Source organism: Podarcis cretensis (genome assembly GCF_951804945.1).
Source record: "Podarcis cretensis genome assembly, chromosome: 3".
Lineage (NCBI taxonomy): Eukaryota > Metazoa > Chordata > Lepidosauria > Squamata > Lacertidae > Podarcis > Podarcis cretensis.
The window spans coordinates 12,387,304-12,402,087 of record NC_137172.1 but is presented as its reverse complement, the minus strand read 5'-3'; the positions used below and the strand labels follow the sequence as shown (position 1 = coordinate 12,402,087).

The 14,784-nt window shown below is 45.3% G+C and overlaps 1 protein-coding gene and 1 long non-coding RNA gene across 7 annotated transcripts in view; one reads left to right on the top strand and one right to left on the bottom strand.

The window, feature by feature from the left end:
* Positions 1-14,784, bottom strand: part of RTN4 (reticulon 4) — a 60,850-nt gene that overhangs the window by 2,587 nt on the left and 43,479 nt on the right. For all 6 annotated transcript variants that reach the window (XM_079968501.1, XM_079968502.1, XM_079968503.1 and 3 more), the window contains 4 exons: positions 12,579-12,717; positions 2,787-2,856; positions 1,247-1,293; positions 299-357 (listed from right to left, as the gene is read on the bottom strand). In XM_079968501.1, the coding sequence (XP_079824627.1) occupies positions 299-357; positions 1,247-1,293; positions 2,787-2,856; positions 12,579-12,717 (315 nt within the window). The remainder of the gene's footprint in view (positions 1-298; positions 358-1,246; positions 1,294-2,786; positions 2,857-12,578; positions 12,718-14,784) is intronic.
* LOC307212110 lies at positions 4,335-5,866 on the top strand. Its single transcript, XR_013836836.1, has 2 exons — positions 4,335-4,421; positions 4,884-5,866. It is a non-coding gene; the product is annotated as an uncharacterized lncRNA (long non-coding RNA).

Here is a 14,784-nt window from a genome sequence, read left to right as displayed (position 1 = left end):
CCCACCACGTTTTTAAAAAAATAAGCTGAGAGTTAAACTCTAAAGTCTTGAGTAAATAAAAATGCTTTTACCTAAAAGCAGACAACGAAGGCACCAGGTGTGCCTCCCCTGGGGAGAGCATTCCAGATTACAGGGCCTTGAAAGAGGTGTGTGTGTGTGTGTGTGTGTGTGTGTGTGTGTGTGTGCGCGCACACACACACACACACACACACACACGCACAAAAGTAATCTCTCACTAAAAATAACATTGAAAGGTATCAGCTACTTTAAAATTATCTTCAAAATTCTATATGCTCACTTTGCCACTGCATCTTTGACATTCTTGTTCACAAGTCCCAGGTAATGGTCAATTTGAACCTGGCAAGTAAAGACACAAGGATGAATTACCATTTCAATAGCAGAGGAAATCACCATGTATTAACACTTACTTTCTGCTCAACATTCCCCCCCATAACCAGGGACAGGGGTTTCCTGCCACCCTAACAAAAAAGGAACATTGATCCCTATTCTACTAGGCCTTGATCATGTCTTCTGTATGTGTATCTATTTCAGAACTGTGCAAGGCTTTTTATTTAGTATAGGATTAGTGATGTTTTAAAGATTTGCAGAATCTTCAGTACCTTTCCCCCGCCCACCCCCAAAAAATCATTTTTATTCATTTCCCCAGTTTTACCAAATCATCCACAAATTAAGGCAAATATCTGTCAAGCTTCCTTGTAGGCCCACGGAGCAAAATATAAGTTTGAAGCCACTGTTGAACAGGGCTCAACAACTTTTGTGTCCGGATTTCCAATTTTTGAAATGAGGCAGCCCTACCATTGAAGATGGTCTAGGAGGAATTTATCCATATATGGGGGCAGAGGGGACCCACTATCTGTTTACTTGAAATGGTGCTCTTTTATTTTATTTTCGCTAGCCTGTTCTCTGAAAGTCTTGTGCACCACCCCCCCAATCTACCTCTCTGCCTCGCAGCGTCTCTAAAGCAGGTCATTTGGAGTTGTAGTTTCCCAACCAGGAAAGCCTGCCAAGTCAGCTTAAGAGGGACACCCTCCAGGGACTTACATAACCCCAGCTGAGCACTAGGAACAGCAGCAGCTAAGTAGATCAACAGGAGAAGAGGTGGGATTGTGTTCTGCAGAGCTCTCTCAAATCTTTTTTGGTACACAACTTACTCTTAATCGTCCCAATTAACCATCACATTTTTGGCAGATTTGTCAAGAGGATATGCGCCACACCGTACACTCACCTGGTGCTTTTCATAAATAATAGGAATACTGAAGAGCGAAATCAGAGCTGGAATGGGATGCAGGGGAAAACAGAACACAAGAAACATCCGTAAGTGTATGCAAATGCAGGGATGCAGAAAAGATCAAGTAAGGCAGGGATAGGCAACCTAAGGCCCAGGGGCCAGATGCGGCCCAATCGCCTTCTAAATCCGGCCCGCGGATGGTCCAGGAATCAGCATGTTTTTACATGAGTAGAATGTGTGCTTTTATTTAAAATGCATCTCTGGGTTATTTAAAGAGACGTGGGTGGCACTGTGAGTTAAACCACAGAGCCTAGGACTTGCCGATCAGAAGGTCGGCGGTTCGAATCCCTTTGCTCGGTCCCTGCTCCTGCCAACCTAGGAATTCGAAAGCATGTCAAAGTGCAAGTAGATAAATAGGTACCGTTCCAGCGGGAAGGTAAACAGTGTTTCCGTGTGCTGCTCTGGTTCGCCAGAAGCGGCTTAGTCATGCTGGCCACATGACCCAGAAGCTGTACGCTGGCTCCCTCGGCCAATAAAGCGAGATGAGCACCGCAACCCCAGAGTCGGTCACGACTGGACCAAATGGTCAGGGGTCCCTTTACCTTTTACTGGGTTATTTGTGGGGCATAGGAATTTGTTCATTTCCCCCCAAAAAATATAGTCTGTCCCTCCACATGGTCTGAGAGATGGTGGACTGGTCCATGGCTGAAAAAGGTTGCTGACCCCTGAAGTAAGGTGTGCGAATCCAGGCTAAAACAAAAATACGAGGCTGCTGCAAATAGCCCTTGCAACGGACAGCAGTCTCTGAATTCTGTGAGTATGGGGTGCAATGCCCCTAAACAATGACTGGGCATGTGATGTTGAGCTGGACAAGCAAAGCAAGGTCCCCAAATACATCATCCAGACACCTATGCACTCACCTGAGCTACTTATGATAGCTCAGTCAGTAGAGTACGAGACTCTTAATCTCAGGGCCATGCAAGATTCCTGCACTGCAGGGGTTGGAAGAGATGGTACTTTGTGGTTCCTTCTATGATTCTATGAAGTTGCCTTATACTAGGTCAGACCATAGCTCAGTATCATCTGCGGTGACTGGCTGCAGGTTTCAGGCAAGGAATCTTGCACAGCTCTATTCGGAGGCTGATGGGTTGAATTTATATACTGCCCTATACCTGCAGGTCTATGCCGGGGACTGAACCGGTGACCTTCTGCATGCAAAGCGGATGCTCTGCCACTGAGCTGCAGCCTTCCCTTTACTTTGCCCTGTAAGAATACTGATCCTGATCGCTACTATTGGCGTATCAAGCAAGTGACTGTGATCAAGTCAAACGCAATGGAACCAGCCCTCCTCTGCAAACCCCACAGATTAAAACATGGCGTTTCTACGACTTTCTACTGCTTTCTCTGCAGCCTTTGCCAATTTGCTCTGATGCCTCAGCACCATGCTGTGCCATGACACCAAAATCGTGATAACGTACTGCTTTTCTCACAAAATGCTTTGTTATTAGGTGCAACGTAGTATAGAGGACCAACTTACCCAGTATCAGCAATGTCAGACCATTGAACAAGGCACCAACGTAGGTGAACACCCACATCAACACGGCAAACTGGAAGAAAAAAAGAGAAAGCTGAGTAGGAATGCAGAATGTGGACCATTTATTAGAGCTCAAGTAGGCTTTGCAGTTGCCATGGGCTGGCTGCTACGTGGGGAGTGGAGGTGGCTGGAGACTCCCCAAGTGATGGGAGACTCCCCAAGTAAGCCATTCTAAAGCCTTGCATGTGGAAAATGGGGAAAGTTGACATGGGAATGTCACTCGCAGCAGGAGCATCCCCTGTGGCAATCTGGCATTTGTTCCGACTCTTCAGGTGGCCTTCACTGAAGGCAGCATGGAAAGATCAGGCAGCGAAAAGGCAGCGCTCCAGCCTCCGTATGTCAGAGATAATTATAGCCAAAAGGACTTGTAATGGGATCCCACAGACTTTAGCTTTGAGGTCCCCTGGCCGTGCTGAGAATGACGAAAAGTCTCATAGGATTTCACGTCTGCTCCATCTCCCGGTGGTTCATGTGGCCATTTCGACCACAGAAGAGGTTCAAGTACAAGCAATGAGACAGGCCCTGTGCCATTAGATTTAGGGCTGATAATAATAATAATAATAATAATAATAATAATAATAATAATATATTTATATGCCACTCGTCTGACTGGGTTGCCACTCTGGGCGGCTTCCAGCAAATCATAAAACCCGAAGCAAACCTCAACACATTAGAAACTTCCCTATGCTACTTCCATGCACTTAAGGTCTCCATGAGCTGCTCTTACCACATGGGGAATGTTTCGTTAGCAAGATACCCTCCAAGCAGCAAGCAAGGTTGATATATATTACGTAGGGCAGAGGCTTTCAACCTTTTTGGGTTCACGGCTCCCTTGACCAACTACATTCTTTCTGTGGCACCCTTGTGAGCCTCAGGAGCCCAGTTACGTCACCCTGTGCCTGCAGAGCTGGCAGCCCCTCACCCTTTTTCAAACACCCTCCCTTGTGAAGTGTTCACCCAGCCGCCTCTCCTCTCCCCTCTCATTGGGAGTCTGCAGCTGCCACCTCTGGTCTTTGAGCTGGCCCCCCTTGCCCCAAAGAGATGTGCCTCCTCACACGGCCCCACCAGGGCCTGGGAAACACCCCCTGCCCGGTTCCAGAGGCATCATTCACCTGGGGAGCTTGCAGCCAGCGCTGCTGCAACAAACAGATGTGCAAGCCTTTGGGAGGGTTGCACAGCTCTCTTCGGAGACTGGTGGACTGAATTCGGAGACTGATGGAGGGAGGGAAGGAAAGAGGGACAGAGGCCAGTATTGCCCGCAGCACCTCTGACCATCATTCAAGGCACCCCAGGGTGCCATGGCACACAGGTTGAAAACCACAGACGTAGGGCAAAACCTTTGTTCTCTCCACCACCACCCACTGCAGCCTCCTTCCTTGCGTTCCAGTTCCCAGACACTGTAAGCCATTGAGGCTGCCTTGGTTCTTTGTGACCTAGTGCTAATGGGAGTAGTGGGGTTAAGGTTGTCTTCAGTAGCAGCAGCCAATCTGTGGCCCTCCAGTTGATTCTAGACTACATTTCGTGCCATCCCTGGTTATTAGCCATGCTGGTTGGGGGCTGATGAGTGTGTGTGTCTGTGTGTGTCTGTGTGTCTGTGTACACACACACACACACACACACACACACTTTTATTAATTTTTTTACATATCAGTTCCAACAGTCATACAACATAACTTCTCATCTTATACAATATTTTAGACTTCTGTCAACACCTGATGATTTTCCGTTCTTCATCACTTATTCTGCATTTCTTAATTTCTGCATTACATTTCATGGTCCTTAACTAATAATTCTCTCCATAGTCTTTCTTGCAATATTTCAAATAATCCACCTTACAAAACTTCTTGCAGTCCTACTAGAGTAATCTGTTCATCACAATTACTTTTCAAATAGTTCATATATTCACTGCAGTCTTCTAAGAATCTCTGATCTCGCAGGTTTCAAATCCTTCCTGTTAATTTATCTAATTCTGCATAGTCCATCAACTTCATCCTCCATTCTTCTTTCGTCGGAAGGGGGCTGATGAGAGTTGGCGTCCAGTAGCACTTGGAGAGCCACAGGCTCCCCATCTCTGGCCTTAAGTCTAGAAGGGGGAAAGCAGCTTTGCAAAATCTTTAACTGCAGAGCTGTGGCTGTGCACAGTTCCCACTTGCTGTGTCAAAGCACCAGTCCATCCAGCCCAGCAGCTCTCCATTATTTCAGGCAGGGAGCTGGGGAAGAGCCATGATCCATGGTAGAACATCTGCTTTGCATATAGACACTCCCTGGCACATACAGGTAAGGCTGGGAGACAGCCCTGCCTGGAACCCTGGAGAGCTGTTGCCAGTCCGTGCAGACAATGCTAAGCAAGATGGACGAGTGGTCTGGCTTGGTATACAGCAATGCGTTGAGTCTCTTTTGGTCCTGCTAACTTGGCATCCTTTCTGCCCAGCTCACCAGGGACTGAACTTGAGAAACAACTTGGTCTGTGGTCTCTCTTCTCAAGGAACTAGTGGCTCTTTAGGACTTGAGAGAGGAAGCAAGGAGGGCCCAACTCATTGGGAGGCAAAATGTTTACCTTTCCTAAGCAACTAGTTAATTGCAAACCCGAAACCCCAACCACGTGAAACTGGAGGAGGTGGGGGAGAATCGCCTTTACTATTCCAAATGTAACATGAGAAATAAGGGAACGAGACCAACGTGTCCCGGGATGAGATAGAGCCCTACTAGTTCCCAGAGGGTATAAGATCCACTTGCCAAGTAAGAAGGGCAGGGGTGTGGGGGTGTGACCTGGAAGTGCTGAATCACTAATGTGTTGCATGTGGGGTGGTGGGTGAGAGTTCCCAGGTCAGCTGATTCCCACTGCTAATCTGAGGGCAAAACGTTCAGTAGGGGAAGGGCTCTCTGAACAAAATGACTAAGGGCACATTTGCACAATCATTTACTTAGAAGTATTTATTACTTGGGCTGGGTTTTCTTTTTTATTGGATAATGTTCGAAGTAGGTTACAGGCCTTTAAGATATAACTATGAACTGAGTTATTTTTTTAAAAAAAGTTCAGCAATGCATTTAAAAAGTAGTAAAAAATGGCAAATTAGCAAGTTTATCCGAAGACTCAATGGCACTGTTTTCCCCTACTCCCTGTATCTCTCAATTCTTGCATTATAAGAAACCCCTGCGATGCAGGTGGCGCTGTGGGTTAAACTACAGAGTCTAGGACTTGCCAATCAGAAGGTCGGTGGTTCGTATCCCCGTGATGGGGGGAGCTCCCGTTGCTCAGTCCCTGCTCCTGCCAACCTAGCAGTTCGAAAGCACGTCAAAGTTCAAGTAGATAAATAGGTACCACTCCAGCAGGAAGGTAAACGGCATTTCCGTGCGCTGCTCTGGTTCGCCAGAAGTGGCTTAGTCATGCTGGCCACATGAGCCGGAAGCTGTACACCGGATCCCTCGGCCAATAAAGCAAGATGAACGCCGCAACCCCAGACTCGATCACGACTGGACCTAATGGTCAGGGGCTCCTTTACCTTTTAAGAAACCCTTGCTTGTGACCCTTGGTTAACAAAAGGTATCCTGAATCCCCCCCAAAACGAACTTGGGTCTCCAGTTGTTCCTGGACTACAAGTCCCAGCACCCCTGACCACTGGTCCTGCAAGCTAGGGATGATGGGAGTTGTGGTCCAACAACAAACTTGGGGACCCAAGTGTGAGAAACACTGCCCAAGGAGAATATAAAGAAGCTTTCGCTTGGCACCTGAAATGCTGGTAATGTCACTATAAAATGGGTACTGGTGACAAAGCGCCAGCAACCCAAATGCCCATCTCCAGTTAATCCCCCTTTTCCTCTTCCACTGGCTGCAGCACCTGCAACAGAGGCGCCTGCTGAACGCTTAAGCAGGCAGCAGCACACCTGTGGCCCTGTAGATGCTGCTGGTCTGCACCTCCCTTCATCTCTGACTACTGCATGCAACCTGGGGCTGCTGGGAGAGGCTTCTATGTAGATTTAAGATTATGCATTCTTGCCTTGACACAGTACTTTTGACTTAAAAGCATGGTGTACACAGCACCCTGGGAAGCACCAACAAGAAAATGCAGCAGAAAATGCTTGGTGGCATTTATCAGGGAAAGGGAACCCTTCTCAGGCTGAGGGCCATGTTACCTGTATACCTGAAGGAGCATCTCCACCCCCATCATTCTGCCCGGACACTGAGATCCAGTGCCGAGGGCCTTCTGGCGGTTCCCTCATTGCGAGAAGTGAGGTTACAGGGAACCAGGCAGAGGGCCTTCTCGGTAGTGGCGCCCGCCCTCTGGAACACCCTCCCTTCAGATGTGAAGGAAATAAGCAGCTATCTTATCTTTAAAAGACATCTGAAGGCAGCCCTGTTTAGGGAAGTTTTTAATATTTAATGCTGTATTTAACACTCGATTGGGAGCCGCCCAGAGTGGCTGGGGAAACTCATCCAGATGGGCGGGGTATAAATAATAATAATAATAATAATAATAATAATAATAATAATAATAATTATTATTATTATTATTACTACTATTATTACTATTATTATTATTGACAACCTTGCAGAGGCCACATGTCAGCAGCAGGGGAAAGAAGGTGTGGCCAGATGCAAAAGTAGGGAATGCATGAAAACTCCTTGGCATAGAAGGATGCATTCCAGTCACAGAAACACCAGAGGTTTTACACGTAGCCCTTTCCATTCATCAAGGCCACATTCCAGGTAGACAAAAGCACTCAAGGAGTGTGTGGAGAAAGGCCAGTGAGGTTAGACAGTCCTGGAGGGCTACAATCACTTGTTCACACAAGCACAGAGCCTGAGGTTCCCTACTCCCGGCATGTATACTACAATCTGAGGCCTACAGTTGTTGCAGTTGTTGACAAGGCCAGGTCATTCCGCACATCCATAACAATACATTTTCTGGTGCATAAGCTTGCTTTTTTCCTCCAAAGGGTTAGAAACCTTGCCTTCCCTACAAATTGGCTGCTCATCACATTGCTTAAGAGCCACTAGGGAGTTGTTGTTGTTGTTAAAAAACCAGCCCCTATTTCAGAAACTGCATAGAAGTCTTACTTATACAACAACTATGAATCATAGAATCATAGAATCATAGAGTTGGAAGAGACCACAAGGGCCATCGAGTCCAACCCCCTGCCAAGCAGGAAACACCATCAGAGCACTCCTGACATATGGTTGTCAAGCCTCTGCTTAAAGACCTCCAAAGAAGGAGACTCCACCACACACCTTGGCAGCAAATTCCACTGTCGAACAGCTCTTACTGTCAGGAAGTTCTTCCTAATGTTTAGGTGGAATCTTCTTTCTTGTAGTTTGGAACCATTGCTCCGTGTCCGCTTCTCTGGAGCAGCAGAAAACAACCTTTCTCCCTCCTCTATGTGACATCCTTTTATATATTTGAACATGGCTATCATATCACCCCTTAACCTCCTCTTCTCCAGGCTAAACATGCCCAGCTCCCTTAGCCGTTCCTCATAAGGCATCGTTTCCAGGCCTTTGACCATTTTGGTTGCCCTCCTCTGGACACGTTCCAGTTTGTCCGTGTCCTTCTTGAACTGTGGTGCCCAGAACTGGACACAGTACTCCAGGTGAGGTCTGACCAGAGCAGAATACAGTGGCACTATTATTTCCCTTGATCTAGATGCAAGGGCAAAGGGCTGTTTCTGCAGTGCTCTGGCCTATCTCAGAACCCGCTGCAAGTCTTAGCAGATGTTAAGGCTCAGATAAGATACCTAAATCTCTTTCCAGGCAAGGGCCCTTGTATGTCTTCTTTTTTTTAAGGCTGTAAGCTTAAGCAAGAATTCTTCTGAGATAGGACAGGGTGCATCTTACAGGAAAGTCAGTCCATCAAGCAGGCTCAGTTACATGAAAGCATGACAACACAGCACTGCAGAATCATCCCTGCCCATATGATTCTGCCATATAGTTAGCTAAGAGGATGGGGGCCACTAGAGGAAGAAGACACCCCCAACACACACATACACACGCCTCTATCTTCCATCAACAAGAAAGAGGCATTTCCAGAGACGTTTAGCCAGGCAAGTGAGGGTGTGTAGCAAAGCCATGAGGAGTGTAACCTGGGGGGGATTCCAAGGGCCAGACTAAACGTCATGGAGGGACATATTTGGCCCTTGCGCCTAAGGCTTTTAATCCTGCCATATTGGGCTAAATGGCATTAAACCAGCCTCTCTCAACCTTGAGTCCCTGGATGGTGCTGGACTACAACTCCCACCATCCCTAGCAACCAGGACCAGTGGCCCAGGATTATGGGAGTTGTAGTCCAACAACATCCGGGGACCCAAGGTTGAGAAAGGCTGCGTAAAACCAATATGTGATCTGTTATATGCCTCCTTAAGTGACTCCTACTATATTTAGCAAGAAAAATAATCAACCCCAAACCCAACAGTGAACAGCTGACCCCTTAACACAGTTTGAAGATACTAAAGATAGGAGCGAGTCCTGTGGCAGAATAAGACTGGCTGGGCCATATGTTTTGGCAAATTTATACTGTGCTGCAATCACTACAGCAGATCTTGATAAAATCACAGTATGACTGAAAGCTTTTCAGCAAACCTCCTGCTCCTCGAAAGTCTACTTTGCCATCACTGCATAGCTGGGAGTTCTTTCTTTTGATCTGCCATCATCACCTGGCAAATGGTATTGGGAAACTGTTGAGCAGTCCCTCCAGCACATGTGACTGGCATCTCCTAGGCTGCCTGAATTTCCAAATTTAAGGAATAGGGCAGTTTCCACTCCCTCTTTGGCATTTTAAATATGGCTGACTGCAGGCCTTTCCCCAGAAGGGGGTGGGATGCCAAAGATACTGCAAACCACAGAGAAAACTCATCCAAAAGTCATTAATAAAAAAACTCCACACACTTCAGAGAAATATCTTCTTCCCTTTGTGGGGGGGGGGGGGAGAAACACACAATATGCACCTCAGCGCGAAAAGATTCTAAATCAACTTTGGGTTGATGGCTTTCCAGATGTTTAAAGGTAAAGGAATCCCTGACCATTAGGTCCAGTTGTGACCGACTCTGGGGTTGCGGCACTCATCTCGATTTACCGGTGGCTTCCAGGTCATGTGGCCAGCATGACTAAGCTGCTTATGGCGAACCAGAGCAGCGCATGGAAACGCCATTTACCTTCCTGCCGGAGCGGTACCTATTTATCTACTTGCACTTTGACGTGCATTCAAACTGCTAGGTTGGCAGGAGCAGGGACCGAGCACCGGGGGGGGGGGGTTTCAAACCGCTGACCTTCTGATCGGCAAGCCCTAGGCTCTGTGGTTTAACCCACAGCGCCACCCATCCCGTCAGCTCCAGCTAGCACGGCCAATGGTCAATGATGATGGGAGATGTAGTCAAACAACATCTGGAGGATACCATGTTGACCATCCCTGACCTGGAATGCTAGAGTAGATAGTTATCTGGTCTTATACAGCAGGATTGCAGGATTCCTCTGGTGTTCTTAAGCCTCAAACAACTGCAATGGGGAGAACAAAACAATGCTAAAGGTTTTATTTTGTTCCAACTCATCTTGAGTTCCACAGAACCATCCTTCAGGAATTTCCTTTTACATTTTAGGAATGGGTTGCTTCAATCTTGCTTTATGCTGCTGACTGCTGGGAGAAAGCATTCAGCAGAGCAAGAGAGGACACTGGCTTGTATTTTGCTAAGGCAATACCAGCAATTGAAACAAGTCAAGGAGTTGAAATTTCAACACCCCAAAGTCGCCAGTGAGCAAATTCCATAAGTCAGTAAAGCAAAACAGATAGGCTTCAGTCAATCAACAGTGTCAGGTAGTAACTCAGATTTTCTGATAAGGAGACAGTTGATCCTCCTCCAGGGCTGTTGAAGACTCCCATAGAAGTGGCTATACCAACACTGGAAAACTTTGCTCAGATCTGAAATTATCCAGTAGCAAGAAGTTGTAAAGTGGCATTTAAATGCACTCTAAGATGGCATTTTTGCAGATGGAAAATAAAGTAGTTAAATAAGAAAATAAGTGGTTAAATATTAAAGGTCTCAAGTCCACAGCCCTAAGGTATCAGCTACTCTAGCCTAGATCTAAAACCAATCATGGTTTTAGATGGGTAAAGAAAATATCCAAGCTATCTTCTATTTCAGAAGCACTTCCTACGTGCTCCACTTCATGTAAACCTATGTGGTTATGCAAGTCTTTTGAAGCATGAAAGAACGGCAGAATGCTAAATCAATGAGCTGGAAAGGAACTGCAGAATATTCCCTTGTTCAGGGCAAGAATGAAGACTTTACTGACAGTTGAAATTAATTTTTCATATCAGAGGGTTTCTTCTTCCTCTTTTCCCAGTTGGATCAAAGACTTTTATTCTATTGGAAGTATTCTGCTTTGTCAGTGTTCACAACATTGTATACTGTCTGCACAGAATCCATGGTTGGGGGCCATCTGAAGTACAACACACATTCACAATGTTTTTGGTGGCCATTTTTAATGACCCCCATACATTTTTAAAAGCCAACGCTTCAAATTGCTGAAATCCTTTTCCAGCTGTAACTTTTCTTTAATGAAAGCATTGTAACGCCATAATGCTATTATGACAGTTTTGGTATTGGTATTATGGTGCAATGGAGTTCAAACACCATAACACTATAAAGTGGGAATAATTAAACCACAAGCATTATAGCATTATGGTGCTGAATATTTTTTTAAAAAAAATAGCTGGGGAAGTGTTTTTAGCAATAATGAAAGGATTAAAAATCAAAATAATGGTCATGAAATGGCACCCACCACAAATTTTATAATGAACGTGTGCTGACCTGTGACAGGTCCAAACTCATGTCCAAAATTCGCCCTTTTAAAAAGGCAGAAGAGCAGCTCTAAAGCAGCCTTCCTCAACTGGGAGGGGGCACTGATAAAGAAGGGACTAGGAATTCAGATGGAAGACAAATATCAACAATACTAGATGATGCTGTTGGGTGGGTGCCCACCCAAACTGTGATCAAACCATAGCAGTTCCACCTTAAATAACTAGTATGGAAGCATCCAATGTCTCCTGCTTCTGGCCCAATAGACAATTAATATAGATGAACCTTGCTTCTAAAGCAACAAATTTCAAATATGCCTGCCTAATTTAAGAATAGGCATAAATACTGAAGAAGAAGAAGAAGAAGAAGAAGAAGAAGAAGAAGAATTTGGATTTGATATCCCACTTAATCTCTACCCGAAGGAGTCTCAAAGCAGCTAACATTCTCCTTTCCCTTCCTCCCCCACAACAAACACTCTGTGAGGTGAGTGAGGCTGAGAGACTTCAGAGAAGTGTGACTAGCCCAAGGTCACCCAGCAGCTGCATGTGGAGGAGCAGAGACGCGAACCCGGTTCACCAGATTACGAGTCCACTGCTCTTAACCACTACACCAAGGGAACTGAAATCCAAATAGGCCCACATACCCCCAGTGGTCGTTAGAACCTCCAACGTGTGGGTGGGGAACGTTGCCCTCCATGTGTTGCTAGACTACAACTCCCATCACCCCTTCTGGCTGCGGCTGATGGGAGGTGGAGTCCCATCAACATCCAAAGCAAGGGCACAGTTCGCCATCCCTGCCCTAAAACCATACAACCACATCCCTGCCTGCCTCACATGCTTTATTGCATTTGCCAAACACCAGATGGTCCTTCAGGTCAACCGGGACAAGATCCCTCCCCTTCTGCAAGTATATACTGAGGAAAGGTTGAAAATAATGGAAGTCTCTTACCTTTAGCGAATCCACCAAGTCATCCACTAGGAAGAGGCGTCTGAGCTCCTTAACTGTGTTGTTGAAGTGGCCAAGCACCATATGGCTGTATTTTTGCACAAGCTCCTCAGACACAGCGACATCTTTATCCAAATAAGCCCTAAAAGAGGGAAAGCGCCGTTCATAACATTCGACTTGGCAGCCCGAGATTCTTCGAGCTCTCCAAGCTCTCAGCCAGAGCACAATGGAGTAACAACAGGGAAGGTCATGGTGCTCAAGAATTGTACAGATAAATTTGGGATAAGTAATATTTTATGATTAAGCTTCAATAAGAGTATGTTAAACCCCAAAATTTGAGACATTAAATATTGGAAAATTATATTATATGAATTAAATCAAGTTAATAATTTGCTGGTAAAATTTATGTTTAGAAAGCAGGAACAAGAGGTGTGAGGAAGTCCAAAGTTGAGAATGAAATGCGGATAATGGAAAATATTATGTTATTATGTATGTTTTTTATTGGTTATACAAAATTTAATAAATATTATTATAAAAAAAAAAGAATTGTACAGACGGACAAAGACCCAAGCGTGAGGCGCTCTATAATTTATTCACAGCAGTGAAGCTGCCGCGCTTAAAACACCAGGTTTTTTCCAAGAATCGGCACAGTTAGTTCATTAAACTGCACTTAAATGGTAGAAGCAAATGCCTGGCCACTTAAAGCAGGTAAACAAAAGGTAAAAAAATAAATAAGACTGTGCCTTTTTGCACATGGAAAGGCAGGCTTGGCAACTAAAATCAAATGTCTTTTTGGCTAGATATAACTGGAGATGATGTCCTACTCAGTCCAAAGAAGAGCCTTTGTTTTGAAACAAAAAAACAACACTCCCACAGCTTCGCTGCATTAAGCAAACCCACTTTTCAGAATATCGCAACCCTCAAAGTTCTATTTTCATCCCACTAACCTCTTGCCAATCAGCCCAACATATTTTAAATATTTTTAAAGGGAAAATAAATGCTTCAGCCCAGCCCAGCCCTTCAAAATTGCCTCTGGGGGTTAGGAGAACGCCCAGGAGAGAACGCAGCAGGAGAAGGGGGGGGACTGTTGCATTTAGCAAGCTAAAATGTTCGCCCTGATGGAACCACCACTTTAGCACAATGTCAAATTCCTCCCATTTTATCCCATTTGCAGAAATGTGGCATCCCTGAAGTTTTCAAGATGCTCCTTAGACAGGCATGTAGCATCTGCCGATTCTGTTTCAGCAATGCTTTTCTTGTCATGAAAGGTACCTGATTTTAAAGCTACCGCAGGTTTCACGACTGCCCAATTCAAAAGTGGTAGCATTGCTTCTGAGATGGTTCAGTGTTGGCTATGTGGGCTCCAATGCTTCTCAAATGGCCAAAGATTATGAAATTATTGATATACCATACCAAAGCAATATAGTGTAATGAAACATTACTGTACCGAAGTGCATTGTGAAATTATGATAAATGCCTAAGGATCCAAACCTACCTGGGTAAACATGTAGTAGTAGGAAAGAAAACAGTAATCTTCTTTTCTTTTCTTTTTTGCACTAATGTGCATAATTTTTATTATGGAGGTATGCAAGACTGTTGGTATGTGGAGGAGGGCACATACCAGCATGCATTGTGAAGAAAGCTAGGTGTCTGGTAAGCCGTCTTCCAATGGATTAGACTCCTCAGTTAGCATTGAGTAAATCTGTTGCTCTGTCAACCTTTAATTGCTTTCATTAAAATGGGGCTGGGAGCTTTACAAATAACTTAAGCATAAACCTTTGCTCTAAAGAGTTTTACAGCCCAGAGATAGGGTCAGGGAAGGGGAAGAAGCAAATTTGCATGTTGATCAGCTAGAGCCACTGTATGGCAAGCAGCCCAAGGGACACAGTGTGCACAAGGGTGGCAGGGTGGTGGGCATCAGTCATGGATGCTTTAGCTGGGATTTCTGCATTGCAGGGGGTTGGATCAGATGATGCTTCCAACTCTTCAATTCTATGATTCTATGGCCATAGCTGATGTATGGAAGTGAGAGCTGGAAGCACAGAATACCAACATGGTGACAACTTCTGTACATAGACAGGAACTTTCTCCATTTTCAGTGCCAGCTGAAGATGTTCCTCTTCCAACAAGCCTTCAAACATCTTTATCCCAGTTGGCAACTGTTGTGGATCTGAATCAATATTGTTGTTTTAAACTGCTTTTTAAAAAA